This window comes from Epinephelus moara, chromosome 6 (genome assembly GCF_006386435.1).
Source record: "Epinephelus moara isolate mb chromosome 6, YSFRI_EMoa_1.0, whole genome shotgun sequence".
NCBI classification, from domain to species: Eukaryota; Metazoa; Chordata; class Actinopteri; order Perciformes; family Serranidae; genus Epinephelus; species Epinephelus moara.
In genome coordinates, this window is record NC_065511.1 from 30,897,863 (window position 1) to 30,918,112 (window position 20,250).

Genomic DNA, 20,250 nt, shown 5'->3' on the forward strand with positions numbered 1-20,250 from the left:
TTGCGTTGTCGTTTTGAGCCTCCTTGTGTCTTTTTGCAGTCTTTTTATGCCTGTTTGTAGTTGTTTTAATTCATTTAAGTTGTTTTGTGTCTCTCTCTGTTGTCATTCTGTGTCTCTTTGTGGTTGTTTTGACCCCTTTTGTTATCTTTGCGAGCCTCCCTGTGTCTATTTGCAGTCATTTAGAGTCTCTTCCTGCTCCACACGTGTTAATTTTAGTGACACTTTGCAGGTGAAGGCCAAGGGGGTGCCCTACACTCTTGACTCCTGAGCCTGCAAGCTCATTTATTGATCCATTCATGCCCACAATATAACTGTATTTGGTTAAAGTGCTTGGCTAAAACATCCTACAACATCCTACACAGTCTGCTACATTGTGATGTTGAAGGAAGTGCTACTGTGACCCATGTGGGATCGTCTGAAAATACCTGATTTATCAATTACCGTAAGTCCATCAACATAAATAGATAATAGCAAAACAACCATTTCAGTCAGTTTCAAAGCAAAATACTAAACTCTTGCTTGTGCCAGATTTTCAACTGCAAGTATTCGGTGCATTCCTTTGTCATAGGGTGGAATAAGGACTATCTTTTGCTTTTGGATAGCAGATCAAATAAAACTAGCTGTTTAAATACATCAACATGGCATTTTTCACTATTATCTGACATTTAATAGACAAAATGATCAGTCTAGAAAGTAATCAGCAGATTAACAGAAAATAAAATTAATCATTAGTTGTATCAGTTACAAGAGAGCGCAAAACATATTTTCAGGTAGTCTAGAAACCTTTAGCAGGATGCACTGTCACCAAAAACATTTTAAATACTTTGTCTACGTAGTGAGGACCTGCATTTCACTAACAGTGGTATCGTCCTTTGAGCAGTAAGTGCAAATGCAATTAATACTTTCACCATGTGAGATTTCCAGATATATATAAACAGCTTTTAAGCTTTTAAAAAATACATCTAACCAGTCTTTAAAGCATAAATCTTGATCCATGTGCAGTTCAAAATGTCTCCTTGCTCCTGACATTCACCGTTGACTCATCTGTGCTGCACCATCACCTGACACACAGTGCAGACCAGTGAGGAAGGAAGAGTGCATGAAAAAGTAGTGACCTGGGCCCCAGAGCTGATCCAGGGTCAGTGCGGAGCAGTGGCCAGTAGAGGGCATCAGACCGCCGTGTCAGCGCCGGGTGGTTCCTCCTTTAAACCAGCGTGCGCTGCATCCACAGGGTGCGTTGTTGGTTGTAGTGCGCCTGTTGCAGAGTCTTCATCCAAAGCAGAATGAGTCAGACATTTTCTTGATGTGACTTGTGCCAAAGCTTCATTCATAATTTACAACAGCTATATAGAACTCCTCATGTGCAATTTTATATACAAGAATTTTATAAATTTGTATCTTAAACAAATATGTAAAACATGAAGATTTGCTCTTATGATATTTCAGAACATCATCCACTTCTGTCTGTCTGTATTTTTTTTTTTTTTTACAAAGATTAACAACATTCACATACAGTGTTCTCATTTAAGAATTACTCTATTGTTTAACTAATGTTTTTTTAATTAATAATATCATTAATATTACTTTGACATTGTGAGTTATGAAACTGGACTGATGATGTAAGAAATTCAGAGAAGACAAGAATATAACCACATTTACCTTTTGGTAAAAAAAGGTACCTTTTTCCGTGTATTTTTATGAATTATGTATGTATAAAACTATGTGCATCCTCAGTCTTTGTGATCAGTGTTTTGCATTGTACATTTCCAAGTGCATACAAATTTCCTGCAGCACTGCAGTATCTTGTATTATACCGCAGCCCCTCGCTCTCCCTGCCTCACACTCCCTCTCCTATATCTCCTCTGTCACTCAACCTAACCTCTAAAGTCTTTCTAGGAAACTCTTTTTGCCTCTTTCCATTATGACAACCCGAAATTCCTTTTTCTTTTCCTCCTGTTTCTACTGTTCTGTGTCCATCACGGTTTCTGTCAAATCCCCCACAATCCTGTTAAACCTTTCCTTTTACTCTCCAACACCTCCTCTGTCCTTGGTTCATATTGTTCCAAAGCTACATTTTATTATGTTTGATCACCTCTCCCTCCACTTCATCTCACATGATCTGTGCTCTAAGCTCAGCATTAACTCTCATCCACAGCTAAATGTACAGTGTACGTGATTATGAGGAGTCAGTGTCTCTTCCCTCCCCGATGCTCCTGCTTCCTAACAGGGGGAGGCGCTCATGTGCATGTGTGTGTGATAGTGAGGGGGAGGTACGGGTGATGGAGGCATTGCCATGGGGAGAGCCTGGCCTTGGGGGTGTGAGGAGTGCGACCTGGTGAGGGTGTGCGTGGTGGGGTAGCCAGCAGACTGTGGAGGCATCTGGAAGCTCCCTGCGGAGGACGACCCAGAAGGTGGGCTGCCCTGCCCTTGGAGGCTGCTTTTGGGGGGTGCTGGTGGTGCCTGGTTGAGCTGGATGGAGATGTCACTGGAGGCTTCAGAGGTGCTGCGGCCTCGCTTCGGTTGAGGCCAGGAGGATTCTGGGTGGAGGAACTGGCCGCTGTAGTCACTGCTCTCGGACAGGCGGGGGCGGTAGAGCGCAGGGTGGGGGCGGTACATCTCTTCCTCGGCGTAGCGCTTCATAAACAGATAGACTGACATCACCCCAGCCCCCTGAGACAGTGAGTGAGAAGAGGAAGCAGGAGGAGATGAGGGGGTGATAAGATGCGACAGGGAGAGAGGGATTTAGTCGCGTAAATAAATTGAGTTCAGAGACAAATTTCAAAGACGCAGTAACAAGTGATGGCTGGGGAAATTAGATTAAAAGTGACTGAAAGGTGAGAAGTGTTAAAAGGAATGTACAAAGTAGAGAGGTGTAAGTGTGTGCTTTTGATTTAGAAAGATGAGGGTACGCTTGAAGCCCATAAAACAGATTGGAAAAGAAAGAACGGAGACAAGTGTGCGGAGAACAGATGAGGGAGGGAGGAGGTTAGTGTCCACTGCACCACTTAAGAGCAGTGCTGCTGATGATGGGAAAGCAGCAGGAGGAGAAGTGGTGGTGGGGGGGTATGAGCAGAGGATTCATATGAGACATCACCACGCATGGATGCACACATGAACACGCAGACTCACACAAACCACTGATGCCTCACCATATCTGCAGAAAACCAATCACCTTACCTTCCTGCACACTCAGCATGCAACACTCCAGGAAAAAAACACTTATACCATAGAAATGAAAATATATTATCTGTGTGTAACATATGTATGCACGCAGACCAAGAGCAGAGGTTTCATTTCAACACTTCGGGGAACACATATTAAAGGGGGCGTCTGGAGGTCCCCCCTGAGGAAATTTGAAGCGTCAAACACTTCATTTCCTGTATGCTGGTCATTTTTAGGCATTAATTTTTGCCTTTCGCCGCCGATCTACAACTTATAACGAATGTGGACCAGGGTGCCTTAATCATCTCGCTGCCCCTTACTAAATCAATACAAGATGCAAATTGTTCAGTGTCTTTGTGCACAGAACAGTTAAGGTAAAGATGGTGTCTCCTTCACTTAGCCTTCATATACATCTATGTGACGGAGCTGCAGTCTCGACGTTTTCTTCGGTAGGCCGATGCGGAAATTAGCTTTGCCCTGGTTCCCTTATAAAAAAAAGTCTATGGGATATTTTCATTAGTTTTTGGATTATTGCAGAATTCTCATAGTGAATAGGTGTTACATGTACATTTAAAGAGGTTACTTCCCCAAACAGAAGACACAATGGAGGATGGGAAAGTGACGTGTTGAATCAGCAGAGATAACAGAGAAACAGAGAAACCCACTGTGTTATATTCTATTGTAGCCTATTTCTATATTTTGAATTGTCACCTATGGCTTGAAATTTGTGTTTTTCTTTACAATAAATAAAGACATTTCCATCATAAACTGGCGCATGAAATTTCCTGGAAGAGGGCCCCCAAACCCTCAAATGAAACCTACAGCCTCTGTACAAGCGCGTTTTTTTACTGACGTATTTTATTTTGTAGAATAAAATGTGAAAGTCTGTTAAGCTTGTGGTAACCATAGACCTTATTTCAGTCATCTCACCAAAAACCCAGTGAAAAAACCAATTGACTTGGAGATGAGGGAACTGGGAGCGGTAAAATGCAAACTCATTTCCTGGTTTTAGGACTCATTCCTGCAGCACTCTATTGCCGGGGACGATTCAGTAGTCACTTGATATTTATGGGGACATGTCCCTAATGTCCCTACCAAATTTGATGCCCTTCAGACAGACACACATTCTCTCACACTCTTTCATATATTTTTCATCACTACCACACACACACACACACACAGCCCAGACCGACCTCTTTGAGTAAGAAGGAAGAGGCAGCGAAGGCGAAGGACCAGCCATAGTGGTAGTTGAAGAACTGCTCGGGCTCTCTGGGCCGGTTCATCACCTCGTCATTAATACTGGAGATGTAGAGCACCAGACCCACCACCAGACTGAGGCCTGCACACAGCACATTAACAATGACACTGAGTCAGAGAGAGACAGAGAGACCCAGGAGGTCATTATAATCCAATAGAGACAGCTGCACCAGCGTGGCGAGAGTTTAACAGACAGAGAGAGACTGAGAGAGAGCAATGGGATGTGGAGTGACCACACCAAGCAATTAGCCTCAAAAATTCCAACTTTAATAAAGAGATGGGAGAGAGACCAGAGAGGGTGTGTATGTATCATAATGACAGATAAAGAGACAAAAAATAATGACCTGCAGAGATGAAAAGAATGACTCATAGAAGCAAAACAATGTAGACTTTATGTAGGCAATTTTGTTGTATCTTATGTCCTTAGTGTGTGTGTGTGTGTGTGTGTGTGTGTGTGTGTCTGCTACATGGTCAGGACTGAAACACATTTAACAAACAAAGTAAGGGTATTTCTGAGAGAAAGACATTTTGGTCGGTCCTCACATCTTCAAAGGCCTGCTTGAGGGTTAAGACTTGGTTTTAAGATTCAAGTCAGAATTAGGTTAGGCATTTAGTTGTGAAGGTTAAGGTAAGGGGCTAGGGAAGGCATCATGTTAGTCAGAGTCCTCACAAAGATAGAAGTACAGAATTTGCGTGTGTGTGTGTGTGTATCTACTTGTACATGCTACACAGTGAGGACCAAAGATGTATTTTAGCAACAGAGTGAGGACATTTTTGCAAAGTGAGGACATTTTAATCAGTCCTCACTTTTCCAAAGGCCTGTTTGAGGGTTAAGCCTTTTTTAGGGTTCAGATTAGAATAACTTTTAGGTTAGGGTTAGGGTTAGGGATTTAGTTGTGATGGTTAAGGTTAAGGTAAGGGGCTAGGGAATGCATCATGTCAACAAGGGTTCTCACAAAAATACAAGTACAAGAATGTGTGTGTATGAGAGTGTGTGTGTATTGGGAAGGACTCTGAAAGTGTCTTTGTTCCTCGCCTGCAGCAACTCTGTCTCATGTAAAATCACATTTCCACACTACTAAATTGTTTTGCCAAAATTAGTTTGGAGGGAAACACAATTTCATATAGATTGTATTTGGCAGAGTTTCCAAGTGCAGGAAGTGATACTTTTTATTCAGTGTGCTGTTAGGTTTAGGAGATATAAGTACTCTAGTTAATAAGGACACAGACAAACTTTTTGCTTTATAAGTTAAAGCATTTCATCATTAAACAAATCTTGATTGCATAAATAATAACATCATTTGTGTTTATGTTGGTTCCCTATAAGCCTCGCTTTCATTATCAAGTCTGTCAGCCACCAGGTACGATCTCAGTGGAAAATGAAGACTCAATCTAAGAAGTGTGTCAACAATTGCGCAATGAAAACAGAAAGAGGACAGTGCTTTTGTTTTCCTGGTAGCTCCTGGTAGCTCTCCCTAGTCACCAAAGTGTATCAATATGAGTTCTTTGCAAAGGAAACTCTACCCACCAAAATAAAAAGAGACTCATTGTTAGGCTTTGAGGAAAAACAGAAAGCGATGAGGTTGTCTTTGCGACAGCGACACCAAAAACAATACCACTTTGAAACACTGGGGAAAGGAGACAGTTAAAAAAAGTTAGCCATTTTCACTTTCAGCTTAATGAAACACTGGTTTACGGTTAACTGTTAATAAAGTAAACTCCTCTTTTCTCGTGCTTAAAGTCACTGTTGACTTTCTAATCATATAACCATGATCTTTCTCAAACCTTAACTACATGCTTTAAATGCCTACATGTAACCCTCAAAAGAGTTTATTCATGCTTTAGTTGCTATGAGCAGATGTTGCACTGCAGGATGTGGCAAAGAAAAATGAAGGAAAATCAGAAATGTCAGTGAACATATTGCAGATACAGATATTGTGATTGTGTAGATACATTCTTTGAAGTAAAGAGACAACATTTTGATCCCAGTCAGATTCTTGTCGGGTCAAAAAAACTTAATAGCATATAAATGTAATTTCTAGGGGACAGGACTGCCTGCAGATCTGCATTCATAAGAAACAAATTTTCTTTCCTTTACTTATCCCAAGAGCAAAGTACTTTTAATTTCAATGTAATGTCATATTGATTAACGGCTGAGCTTGTAATTGTATAATTTGGTTCTTCTTGAAAATCACGATAAAGACATGTTTCAGAAAAAGACAGATAAAGACTGAAAGGAAGTAAAAACATGAAAGCAGGTTGACACACCTTCAAGTCCATTACTAAGAAGCTACATGCAGCATACACTGTAAACTTTTCATATACCGTATGGAAAACCAGAATCAGCTTTCAACGACCGTTTTCCCCCAGAAGCAACACATACAACATTAAAACCCCCTCCTCCAAGAACACCCACACGCTCTCCACTCTGCCTCCAACATGTTAAATGCATGAGGCACAACATATGGCCAACATCGAAGAATCAATATTCAAAGAAAGCTACATGCTGTAAATAGCAAATACGAGTATTTTTAGCTTTCGCTGCAAAATTCAAATGTACCACAAGGCTGTCGAGCAGTTATGTCCTTTGCAATGAACGGCTTGTTTAAGAGGCTGTGTTGTTGGGTTAAAATTGAAAAGCATAGAAAATGCAGAAACCATGCTGCTGCCAATCCTGCACAGGAAGTACATCTCTATATAAATAAGTAACACCAGGAAATTGTAGGAAACACACACATGCACGTGCACGCTAAGAGCAGAGGAAGGAAAAGAAAGGGTGTACATGTGGGCGAGACAAAAGGAAGAAGACGTAGAGATAAATTATGCGTCTACGAGTACACATGCATATGCAAGATGTCTGTGGGGTAAGAATATAAAGCTCTAACCATGCTTGAACAGCTGTGGCTCCATGCTGTGCTTTTTCACTATGAATTCTGTAATATCACCCAGAACATGACCCAGACTACAATATTTACCAGACCAGCGTGTCAGTGATGCCAGCAGAATATGCTCACATCAACACCACCACATCCACTGTGACTACTGAAAGACTATACTGTGAATGAAGGTGTGAGCAGGAAGGAGACTGACTGAGAGAAGGGAGAAACAGAAAAAGCAAAGAAATCTAAGAAGCTGAGTGAACAAGAGAGGAGGGGGAGGCGGAGGGAGGAGGGGGGGAGTAGGGAAGGCAGTGTGTGGAAAGAGAGTGAGGCTCAGTGCTGCAGAGAATCTAACCGCTGAAAAGCAATTTGATACACTTGCCCCTTATTATCACCCTATTATCAAAATACCTCATAAAGTAAAACACTGCGACACTTCCAGCGCAGGCTATAAACATTACATAACCCCCGTTACATAACACCTATTATTCTGCTCCACCCTTTATCAGCAAGTCCCCGCCACGGCAAAGTCAGGAGCTGTCGCTGCGGCCCACGTTTGATGCTCCTCTGAGCTCTGCAGCGCTGCTTCCTTCTAAAACGTGTCAAGTGAAACAGCCTTCAGAGAACATGAGCTCCAATTTGGCTCCTGACTGTCTTTACTACACACTGAGGACGAGAGATGGGAGCATTACAGCCACCTGCTGTTCAAGAGGGTTAACTGCACTAATGCAGGAAATGAAGCTGAAAGGCCTGTCCATGATGCTGTGAGAGTATTTCAGTCTTGTCAGAGTTTTCACAATCCCAAGCTCATAATTTCTCACATAAAGCCTGTTTAATTCAAAGTAATGCAAAGTCAGAGGAGCAAGAAACTCCCACACTGAAAACTAATCGTCACCTGCTCTCATGACAGCCTACACACCTGCAACATGCACCCAAAATAGAGCCGTGATGGAGTGTGTCCATGTGTGACACAGGACACACCAGGCTGCTGTAATCAATCACGCAGTGAAGGTGCGGTGACAGCGGGACATGAGTAATGGCTCCCACCTGAGAGGATGAAGAAGATGCCGGACACAAAGGCCAGGATGGTACGCTGAGGCCGGATGTGTCCGATGTTACTGATGACGAAGGCGGTGAAGACAAAGAGCAGCGACACCATCGGGAAGGGAGTGGCTGTCCGCACCATCTCTGTAGGGAGGAGAGGTCACAGTGTTAAACACAGCTGATGTAATGTGTCCTTACACTGCTGGGAAAGGTGAATGTTAATGTCTCTGGAGCTCTGAAAGTGTTAGTTAATATAATCTGAGGCAGTAGAGTCTGGAATATAAAGCCAGTTATGTGGAGATGTCGTGACTTTCATCTCTTAAATGGTGAGATGGGAACATTTCTTCCTTTCTTATAATGGTTTACATTTCACAGGGTCTGGACATATCTCAGATTTAGTGTTTCCAGTGAAGCATCTTGTTGCTTTTTAACTAAACAGAGTTAAGGTGTTAGGATGTTACAACAGAACACAGCTACATGGTTGTAAACCTGTGAGATCACAGAGAAACATCAGCTTCACACTAATTGTTTAATCCAAGGCTTGAGTATTACTTTTTGGAAATGTATTACTTGGACTCCAGCTTATTTGAAAGACAAATTTTGTCTTCTTGACTCCACTACATTTTTACGAAGGCTGTCCTTACACTTGCTTTGAAGTCTGCGGATGATTTTTATTATTTTTTTTAAATACAGAAGTCTATAAACTGTGTTTATGCAGTTCTGTGCTACTCAGATTGGTCAGCTCATCGGTAGAGAGAGGTAGAAAGGAGAGGTCATCAGCGGTTGTATGACGTTTTTCTGTAGGCCGACGTGAAATTTAGCATCGCACTGGTTCCCTTGTCAAACAGCCTATGGGATTTTTCCATTGGATTTTTGATTATTGACAAAAATAAGCTCTGTGGGAAACAAAGGTTTATGATACTCGCACTTTTTGCTCAGCAAGATAATCTTCACAAATAAGCACCACTTTCATGACTATTAAAGCCTAAATGCAATTGCACGAAGTACCATCATAACAACACTGTAAAGCCGTGTTTGGCGCAGCTTGGTGTGATGACATTCTGTAGTTTCATTTATCCACTTGTAAGCAACCATCTTTTTTAAGATACACAGAAGCTTCAAAGTTCATGAGTGGGGTATTAACAGGCGTATTTTATGTTGTAGAACAAAACGTCAAAGTCTCTTACGCTTGTGTGAACCACAGACCTTAATTCAGGAACCTAACCCAAAACCCATTCAAAAAACCCAGTCAGTCATAAAATGCCAGCTCATTTCTGGGTTAAAGTCAAGGAAAATATAAAGTTACATATATATTTCATACCTCTCTAGCCTCCTTGGTTTTAGGACTCACTCCTGGGGCACTTGGTTTGGTTTTGCGGTATTACTATGGTTACCGCAGCAGATGGAGATAAAGATTGCCCACCAGATCACTCGTGGTCACACCTCAAGTCCATGTTGGAAGTTTTTGAGATGCTCTGTTTACCATGCACAAATGTCATCACCATTTACGTTTACTTCAACCAGGTATTTCTGTTAAAGCCATATTTTTGTTTATGAAGATGATCTTTTCTGAATCACATCAATGTAGTTCATCTGATTACTGTTAGAGAACAGAGGCTGCAACTGACTGATGACCATTTTCATCGATTAATCTGACAATTATTTTCTTGATTATTATAAAATCAGTGTCAAAATGTCCACCACAGTTTCCAAGAGTCAGAGGTGACATCTTCAAAAAGCCAAAAATACAAAATGTTCAGTTTACAGTAGGGCTGCACAATATCATGTTTTTTGTTTTTGTTTATTTTTTTATATTTCACTGTGATGTCAATTTCGCAAAAGACTGGGAGATTGTCCTCAGGGATTTTTTTTTTTTTTTAATTAGTTGAGAAAGAGTATCGGTAGAAAACTGCACTATAAAATGTAACAATGATTTTTTTTTTCCTTTGGTACTTTTAGTGTTCAATTTAATGTTCTAAATAATAATATATACAATATATAATAATATATGAATAAAAGAATGTTGGAAATAATTTCCTTTTATTTTTTTAATTCAAAAAGTGATTTGTTGTATTTTAGCACTATACTGAAAGCATTAGAAAGATAGAACACTTGATTATTATTATCTATTGATCACAAATATACTATTGTTATCACGATATTCAATGTTATAGCATATCACACATTTTCCTTATATCATGCAACCTTAGTTTACAGTGATATAAACAGAAAAAGCAGCAAATTCTCACAGTCAAGAAGCTGCAACAAGAAAATTTTGTAAATTTTCCTTTAAAAAATGACTGTAAATCAGTGATTCTCAACCAGGGGTCCTTCAGGGAGTTCCAGGTGGAGCCTCTAAAAATGGGGAAAAGTTTATTTTCACTATTCAATTCACAATAGAAGTGAGCCCAATGTGAGTAAGAGTCATAAAAGTTATCATAGATTTCACCTCCTCCACAGTTAATTCCTCATCTATGGTTGATAACTGTAGAATTCTGGTCTTAATCATATCTATCAACTCAGACCTTTTCAGATGGAGGTCCCTGAAGCAAAATCTTATCGAATGGGGGACCTTGACCTAATGTGTAGCAATTTAGGGGTCCTTGACAAGAAAAAAAGTTGGGAACCACTGCTCTAAATCAATAATCAGTTTTTTCTTTAACCAGTAATAGGTGCAGCTCTAATGATCTGTTCAAACTTCAGTACCCTCGATCAATCAGCAGGGGGACTCTGCAGAGCCTCTCATACAGCAGATAACTGTGTAATGTCACCGGGCTGTTGCATGTTTTACTCACTGAGGATGTTTGCAGTGTTTTCGGTGGTGATCTCTATCTCGGGTTCAGTGAAGTACTCGGATGCAACACATCTCCCGTTTTCTGTTCCTGAGAGAAAACGCATCAAACAAAACAAGAAACAAGTTGGGCTCTGCTTTTAGGATCAAAGTCAGTGTTGCATCAGGAAACAAAACAAATCCAAAAAAAACGAGAGAAAAAAAAAAAAGCATGTGGGTCTCTGCAGTGCTGCTCACAGGTAACGATCATGTTTTGTGACAGCTATGACTCTGGAGGCCAGAAGCTCTCCTCTCTCTTTTCTCTCCTCACTGCTCTCACACTCTGCTGGTTTCTGTGTGTTTGTCGCTGTGATGATGTGGACATATGCACACACACACAGCAGCGCTGTTTGAATGGTGTGTGTGTGTGTGTGTGTGTGTGTGTGTGTGTGTGTGTGTGTGTGTGTGTGTTTTAAAGTCAGCCTTTTAATTTCTGAATGTGAATATTCAAACATGTTTTCGTATCTGCCTACCCGCCACGAAGCAAACTCTCCACAGGCCTGAATGCAGCGCCATCTTCACCTCCATGCTCTGGTTCTGCTGCAGGATGATGCCCTCCACCATGATCAGCCAGTAGTCTGTGGACACGGCCACCCCCACCAGCAGCAGCCCGCAGGCTCCGAACACTGTGGACAGGATGGTCAACGCACGGCTGCTGCACGAACTCATCTGGAGGGCGGAACGAGGGAGGGAAGGGTGTTAGAGGAGAGGAAGAATTACATGTCAAAACTGCATAACACAAATGTAGGTAAATTTGGATGGGATCGTGGAGGGAGGTCGTTAGGAGCAGGGGGACACACTGAGACAGACGTGATGTGCGCACATGCAAACAGCTACTGGCCATCTTCCTGTCTGGCCTTGTTACAGCTAAAGATGAGTTAGCGACACATCCGGTGGCGACCAATCCTGTTAAAGGTCAGCGAGGAGTCAACGCAACAGATGAAGATTTCACAGTGAAACACTGAACTTAAGCCAGGACTTAAAAAGCTGAGCGACAGAAACACACACACAGATCAGGACAGGGAGGAGAGGTCCTGTGTGACTCACACATGGTCTTTCTGTGACTTAGTTCTGGTTGACTGGGGAAGACTTCACTGCAAATCCTTTGAGCACACTGTCTGTATGCATTTGTGAGTTTTCGTGTGTATATGTGTGTTATTGTTCAGCCACTAGCCTCTGCTTAATCTGGACCGCTGTTCAGTATCATCAGCTTGACAAGTCATGGAGAATGTGGAGAACACAGAGTGGGTTTGTGTTTACTATAATCACCCTCATTTTGTTGAGTTATTCAGCACATTATGCGTTACACTGGGAGGATCATTACCGTGATGCAGCTGACCTCATATCTTCATTATTCAGACTTTGTTTTTGCATTTCTCTTTTATTCTAATTTACACTTTAGTTTAGTTAATTTATCCAGGTCTATACACCTGGTGGTCATTTATTTGGGAGTACTAACAGCACCACCTTTAATTGATAGATTTTTTTAATAGCACATAAAAAAGGAACATTAACAAACTAGGATTACCGTGATTTTATGCCTCTGTGAGCCGGTCAACTTACATTTTACAACCATGTCTGATCAGACTCATATGGCAGTTAATGATGCTTCAAATGTGGATGTTGCTGCACAGAAGCTACATATTCTAAAACATGAAGGCTTCACACACATCTCAACCCAGCACAGTTTCAAGATGGACACCCAAGAACATTATGATGTCACAGTAAAGTTGACCTTGGATATTAACATGTCATCATTTCATTATTTTATCCTATTAGACATTTGTGTGAAGTTTTGTCATAATTATGTTATGGCCAAAAATTGGGTGACCTTTGACCACCAAAATCTTATCAGTTCATCATTAAGTTCAAGGGGACGTTTGTGCCAAATTTGTAGAATTCCCCTCAAGGTGTTCTTGAAATAACTTGTTTCAGAGAGACTGATAACCCTAAAACGTAATGCCTCCAGCCATGGCGTTTGCCAGCGGTGATGAATAAAAACAAGTAGCTATAAATAATAACAGAACATACAATGGCTTAACACAAGTATCCCTTAATTTTGAGTTGAGCTGTCACGTAAAAGAAACGTAAGCTGAATATAATTTTTAATATGTTAGTAAGTCATTATTCTTACACAAAAAGTCATACTGATAAGAAAAGTAATTTGAACCTAAATAATTAGAAACAGATCAAAACAAGTGACTCACAAGAAAATTAGCAAAGACTGTACATAACCTAAACACAAGTTCTAGTATTTTCTAAGAAATTATTTTATTCATGAAATACTGACCTGGGAGCTGATATTCACTTTTCCTTATTATAGGTCCTAAATATTTTACAGAAAATTGACTTAGGTGGGTTTTAAAAAGGGGAATTTCAGAGTTGAAATTGTGGTAAGCTCTCAAGTTCATGGACGGCTTTGTAAACAAATTCACAGATTTGCAATCTATGAATGCAGGGGTCGGCAACCTTGCTGATCAAGAGAGCCATCCATCCATTTTCTAACCGCTTATCCTCTTGAGGGTCGTGGGGGGACTGGAGCCTATCCCAGCTGTCATTGGGCGAGAGGCAGGGTTCACCCTGGACAGGTCACCAGACTATCACAGGGCTGACACATACTGTAGAGACAACCATTCACACTCACATTCACACCTACGGGCAATTTAGAGTCATCAGTTAACCTGCATGTCTTTGGACTGTGGGAGGAAGCTGGAGTACGTGGAGAAAACCCACGCTGACATGGGGAGAACATGCAAACTCCACACAGAGGGGCTCCCCCACCCGGGATTGCNCAACCATTCACACTCACATTCACACCTACGGGCAATTTAGAGTCATCAGTTAACCTGGACTGTGGGAGGAAGCCAGAGTACGTGGAGAAAACCCACGCTGACATGGGGAGAACATGCAAACTCCACACAGAGGGGCTCCCCCACCCGGGATTGCACCGGGAACCCTCTTTCAAGAGAGCCATTTTTGGCCAAAAAATCAATCATTGGAATGTTTAACTACAGGGTGACTAATCTGCAGTGGCCTATTTATAATAATTTGGCACTTTCATTTTGCAGCATTCACAGAGTAAGCAAACAAATCTGTCCACAAACTATTAAATTCTCTATTTTCCTCCAAGACTTTTTGAATTTGGAATCCATAGCTAGTCTGGTTAGGAAAAAATTAGCAAAATATAGAATTTGAAAATTAAAATGTTAAAAAAAAAAACAGTTGTTAATTTATATATAGTTTTTTTGTCAAAGCCACAGGGAGCCACTGGAGAAGGGCTAAAGAGCTGCATGTGGCTCCAGAGCCTCAGGTTGCTTATCCCTGTATTAATGTCATAAATGGATACGATTTTCAGTTCATGAAACAGTGAGACAGAAACTAGAAAACTGGAAAACTGAAAACTGAAACGAGAAAATGTTTTGTTTCCGGGAAGGAAAGAGTGGCTTGATAGAAGGGGACAAATATTCTGGCCCATACAATATTACAGTAAGAAAAATATAGATATATTCTGCTACAATAAAGTGTAAGGAAACTTCAGTGTTTTATTGTAGTACCTTTTTCATGGATAATGCCAATATTTTTCGTATTTTTATTTATCTATATATGTCAATATGTTGCATCCAAATGAGCAAGAAAACCATAACACCTTTCAGCAGGAGCTTGGTCTATTTTTTTGCTGGTGCATGTGTGCTGTGAGCATCACATTGTGTCTCACTCTGACTGTGCAGGCCATTAAAGTCCACCTCAGTCACTTTAAATGAGATGTGACATTGTAATAACTATCTGGAAGAGCCCAATTATGGGCACGAAGCGATGCACCTGCTCTGCAACAACGAGTAAACACACACTGACACTCAATCCTCAGTCATTCAAAACTGCAACAGCCGCCCTGATGTGCACCGAGAAAACTTATCCGACATCATTACACACACACAGTGCTGTTTGCAGCCTGAACTGTCGACCAGAGGCAGAAGGGAGTTTTTACACCAAACGTCTGACCCTTACTGTCACAAAATAATTGATATTAGCTGTAACAGGAAATGTTTTTCACTCCTCTCCTGTGCGGTGTACTCGAGCTTCACACTCTTGCTCCTGCACTCAGTGACAGGAGTGAAATCAGGCATGTTCTTCTGCTGATGTAACACAGCTGCTGCTTCAAGGTTTCTGGAGATGTGTGTTTGAGGTTTTACCTCCGTGCATCGCTGTCGTGCTGAGCTGTTATCTGCATACTTGTGTCCGGCCTGTTTGAGTGTTATTAATGAAATGTTCACAGTGCTGCAGCTCACCAGATGCTTTGGTGTCAGTCTCAGTCATATGGTGCACAAAAAGCCAAATTATTATATACCTAACAGACACTGAACTTCTGTGTCACTGTCTTTGGAGTGAACTATTTGCATACTAATGTACAGTAAAATACATCATGTTTAGTCTGACTAATTAATTCAACACTGACCATTTATCAGGCACTTAAGAGACGGCTTTGAGGACAGGAAATGAATGCCCAATTATTAACTTGAACATGAGAAGCACTTTATTCTTCTTCTGCTCTTTCTTTGTATGACAAACCTTTGAGTCTTTAAAGAGCAGAGTTCTGACAGAGACAGTCACTCTGCTGGGGAATAAACTCTTAAAGATTAAGCCTGGCCTCATCTTATCTCGACAGCCATTGTGCGAGACGTGACCACTATAGAAGTTGCTTTAGTTTCTGTGCAGCACCGGGGATGAATAGAGCTTCTTTTGTGAGCATGGCGTGTGTGTAAGAACAGAGCTGGCTGCTGGTAAAGGGTACGCATCAGAGAAATCCTCCAAAAAATGACAAGTTAGGCTGTGTCGAGGCTGAAAGAAGCACAGAGTGAGTTACTAACAGGACAGACAGATGTGAGGGGGACAAGTATGGACTGCAAACAATCCAGTCGCACAAACACGATGGATTAAAGATGGAAAAACAGGGGGAAAGGTAAAAGATTTTCAGACACAAGGGCACAACTTAAGATTTGTGGGAATTCTTAAAGAAGCAGTGTGTAAGATTTAGGGGGATTTGGTGGCATCTAGAGGTGAGGCTTGCAGATTGGGTTAGGGTTAGTGCCTGACAGTTATGTTGCCTCTCGTGTGTTCCTTTTGTACAGCACTTTGGTCAGTGTGAGTTGTTTTTAAGTATGCTTTATGAATACATTTGAGTTGAGCCCAGCACCTGCTAATGTGTGCTCAAATGTTTTCTCAGATAACTTAAGATCCAGACGTTCAGGAGGTTTTAACCAAGCGCTAGGTATCCTTCTGCATCTCTTGTTCACGTTCCAGGACACCTCTACCAAACTGACCAGGTGATTAAAGCCGGTGAAAATACTAATAAAGTAGTTTCACTTTACAAATCAGAGTTTCACCTTCGCTGTTTTACATGTCGCAGATCAGCTAGCCCAGCACCTGTTAATGTGTGTGCACCTATTTTCTCTTATAACCTAAGATCCAGATGTTCAGGAGGTTTTTACCGTGAGTCCAATTATTATGTAGATGTGAAACACCACTAACAAAGCATTTACATAATGTGACAACTTGGGATGAGTAATTGTTGGGAAGAAACCTCTGGATAATTTGGCTCGTGGCAAAAACCACCTGAACGTCCGGATCCTAAGTTATCAGGTCCTCGTCTACAGAGATTGCCATGTTTTACAGTAGTCAAGAACGGAAAAACCAAACACTGGCTCTAGATAGCATTTTCACACCGGCCACCATAGTTAGCAGACTGATTTTATTCACGTGAAACTGTTTTGTTCAGTTTTTTTTACTGGTTTAAATCTGTCAGTTTATTTTGGATAGAAAGAGACCTCTGCAGATAATTCGGCTCCCAGTAAAAACCTCCTGAACATCTGGATCAGAAATAAGCAAGCACACATTAGCAGGTGAGCTAGTGACCCATCTACGACATACCGAACAGCATCGGAGAAACACTGATTTGTGAAGTGAAACTGCTTCATTCAGTGTTTTAACCAGTTTAAATACCTTTCCATTTCTTCTGGAGAAGAAGACACCTCTATGGTTAAGCGCTCGGTATCCTACATCTGCTGTTGACATTCCAGGACGTCTCTACCAATGCTGGGATGTCAGAAAAGCATGAAAGCACCAGGCTCCCGGGTGAAAGTCCGGGGTTTGTTGAGTCAGGTGTCTGATGGTGAAATCCCTGACAAAGCCGCAGTATTTGACGACTTCAGAATGAGAACGGGCTGAACACACAGACCAGGTTTTATGTTTAAAAAAATCTGTGTTTTTCCAACGCTCAAGTGTTGCTAACTACGGTGGCCTACGCAAAATCACAAATGTCCCTATCTAGAGCCAGTGTTTGGTTTGTCCATTCTGGGTTACTGTAGAAACATGGCAGTGCAACATGGCAAACTCTGTGGATGAGACCCTGCTCTCTATGTAGATAAAAACAGCTCATACTAAGGTAACGAAAATCCAAAGATTCCTACTTTCAGGTGATTATACACTAGAAAAAACATACTTATCATATTATATTCTAGTTCTGCTAATACATCCCCCTAAATCACACACACTCGACCTTTTCACACCAAAGTTTCTTTAATTTTCATTCTTTAATCAGAGGTTGTGGATCTTACAACAGGCCCAGAAGTTGCCATCACTGCTGTTGACACAGAGTATGAGCCAGTGTGATATAGAGATTTCAAGGAACGTCTCCACAAAAATCAAAAACAACTCACTGAAATGACAGATGAAATAACTGAAGGCAAGTTATATAGAGGAGCAGAGAGGAGCAGAGAGGAGCAGAGAGGAGAGGAGATGAACAGTCACACCTTCCAGCGGTTGGAGGACGTGCCAGAGTGTTCAGGAATGAGTGAGAATCAATTGGAGTTGCAACCCAGCAGAAATGAGTGGATGTGCCCGAGTGGCTCTTCCAGACTCGTTCAGCACCGCGGACAGCACCCTCATCCCTCTCTCATAGACTGCATGAAATCATCCTGCTGGTTCATAATGGATTTGGACACAAAAAACGAAGGGAACAAATTCACCTCTTCACCGCCCATGTATTGTGCTCACATCATCCCCCCTCCCAAAATAAAAAAATCCTCTAAAGAGCTGTTGCAGCTTTTGGAGAAACAGGAACAGGCATTGTGGATTTGGGATTGAGATTGAGTGAAAAAAAATCCCTGTTAGATTTGTGATAACAATCCCATTTTAGCGCTGTGAGACAGGCCCCTCAGCTCCATCACCCAGAAAGTAATGAGCCACTTGAATTGGTTAGATAGAAGCCACAAGGGGGACAAAAGGTTTAATTCTCTCTAATCTGTCACAATCTGCAGACTGACATCACCTCTAAGACTCACAGGAAGGAAAGAGAAAGAGGGAGTGATGGGTAGGGAGAGGAGATGTGCTGAAGGAGAGAGGAGAGAAGGGAGTGTTTGAGGCAGGAACAGCGCGGGTACATGTAGCAGATATAGGTTAACACAGGGAAAGACCTTGGCCCAAAAAATGAAAGGAGTACCCAACATGGACGCGCACCACGGGGATGCGCCTACACCTGTGCTAAACTAACCAACCTTGACTGTGCAGCGTCTCCAAAATCAGCCCGAGAGGAGGACGGAGTCACTGAGTGGAGCATAAATGACTTCATAAACGTACATATCGTGACTCAATGGGTGGGTTTGCTCATGATGTCTCAGAGCTGCGCGGCCACACTCCGCTGAAACTCGCACCATTTTCACGCAGATCATTATTCTCTGTAAACTGCACGCGTGCAAAGCGGGATGTGGATCCCGGCACAGGGCTGACTGAGGCACTGATGTGCGCATAGGATTGTTTAGAAACCCCCCTCCCCTCCTCCTCCTCTTTTACTGTCACACACACTCACACGCGGAGTTTGGAGATGATAAACACAGAGCAGGGAACATGTGAGCCACTCACACACACGCACACACACATTTAGGGTGAGATGAAGAGCTGCTCCAGGTACCATTAAAGAGTGATACCTCCAGTAAAAGATGAGCGGCTGTCTCCACGCTACACGTTATGAACGCTGCGCTTCTCACAGCTGTCATCACATACACACACACATATGTTTTATAAATGTCTGACTCAGGTTTGGGAAAAGGCGTCATCGTCACAACTACTGCCAAGACACACACAACTGTAGTTATTTTAATAAAGGGGAGAAAATGTACTCACCCTGCCACGAGAGTCGTGCGCACACGTCAGTAGCCAAGAAACCTCACACCAGGGAGGCTTGGTGGATGTTGGTCCTCCTCTTTTTCCTCCTTCTCCTTCCCTCTCTCTCTCTCTCTCTCCGTGTTCTGTGTGTTTTCCCTTAAGCCCCCTTACCCATCCTCTAAATCCCTCACTCTCTCTTTCACTCAATCTGTCCCAGGCACTGCGGTGGATTGGTTCAGCAAGCTACTTTGGCTACAGAAGAGACATAGCGGAGCAGGAGGGAGAGGAGTGCTGGAGAGGGAGGGAGATAGTGAGTGTGAGAGAGGGGAGGAGGGAGGAGGGAGGGAGGGAGGGAGGGAGGGAGGTCATGTTAAAATACAATTTCTCATCTTATGTGTCCTTTTTTTAAATAATGTTTCTATGTGTATGCAGTAATACAGTTGTTGCATAATGTGCAGTGCATGCTTGGTGTAAAATGTGCTGTTACACTGCAGTGTAAAGTGCAAGCACATTTTTTATCATCTATTTTAATGGTTTTATTATTATATTTTTTATAATTTTTCCCCCTCTTGTGTCTATTTACCCCCAGGTTTAGGATCAGACATGTTGCCAAGTAGCTTTGCACTTAACAAGGAATTTGACTTGATGATGGGTTGGGGCATACCATTTAAACACAGTGCCAAAAAATAAATAACTAAAAAATAAATAAATAAAATATAATAGAATGCTTTAAGAAAAAAAATATTTTTATAAAAATATAAATATATATTTATTCATTAAAAAATATGTAAAATAATGTGTAGTTGCCCCCTTTTTTCTGCATTTTCATGGTTCACTTCTAGTATAATTTTACATACCTTTTGGCTCTTCTTTGCAGTAGTCTTACTTTGTGTTTTATATTGCTTGTTTTAGAGCTGCACA

The 20,250-nt window shown here is 41.6% G+C and overlaps 1 protein-coding gene across 1 annotated transcript; it reads right to left on the reverse strand.

Annotated features, from left to right (window-relative positions):
- Window positions 1-1,451: 1,451 nt before the first annotated feature.
- On the reverse strand, window positions 1,452-19,451 carry cacng7b (calcium channel, voltage-dependent, gamma subunit 7b). Its single transcript, XM_050046742.1, has 6 exons — window positions 19,348-19,451; window positions 11,646-11,841; window positions 11,138-11,224; window positions 8,346-8,486; window positions 4,356-4,501; window positions 1,452-2,670 (listed from the first exon to the last, which is right to left on the reverse strand). Exons 2-6 carry the CDS (start codon window positions 11,839-11,841, stop codon window positions 2,221-2,223), a joined length of 1,020 nt encoding a protein of 339 aa, XP_049902699.1. The 5' UTR covers window positions 19,348-19,451; the 3' UTR covers window positions 1,452-2,220.
- Window positions 19,452-20,250: the final 799 nt, after the last annotated feature.

Coding starts and splice junctions, on each gene's coding strand:
- cacng7b (XM_050046742.1), bottom strand. CDS start 11,841: ATGAGTTCGTGCAGCAGCCGTGCGTTGACCATCCTGTCCACAGTGTTC. Junction 11,225..11,645: donor GAGAGTTTGCTTCGTGGCGG/GTAGGCAGATAC, acceptor GTTTTCTCTCAG/GAACAGAAAACGGGAGATGT. Junction 8,487..11,137: donor AAACACTGCAAACATCCTCA/GTGAGTAAAACA, acceptor TCCTCCCTACAG/AGATGGTGCGGACAGCCACT.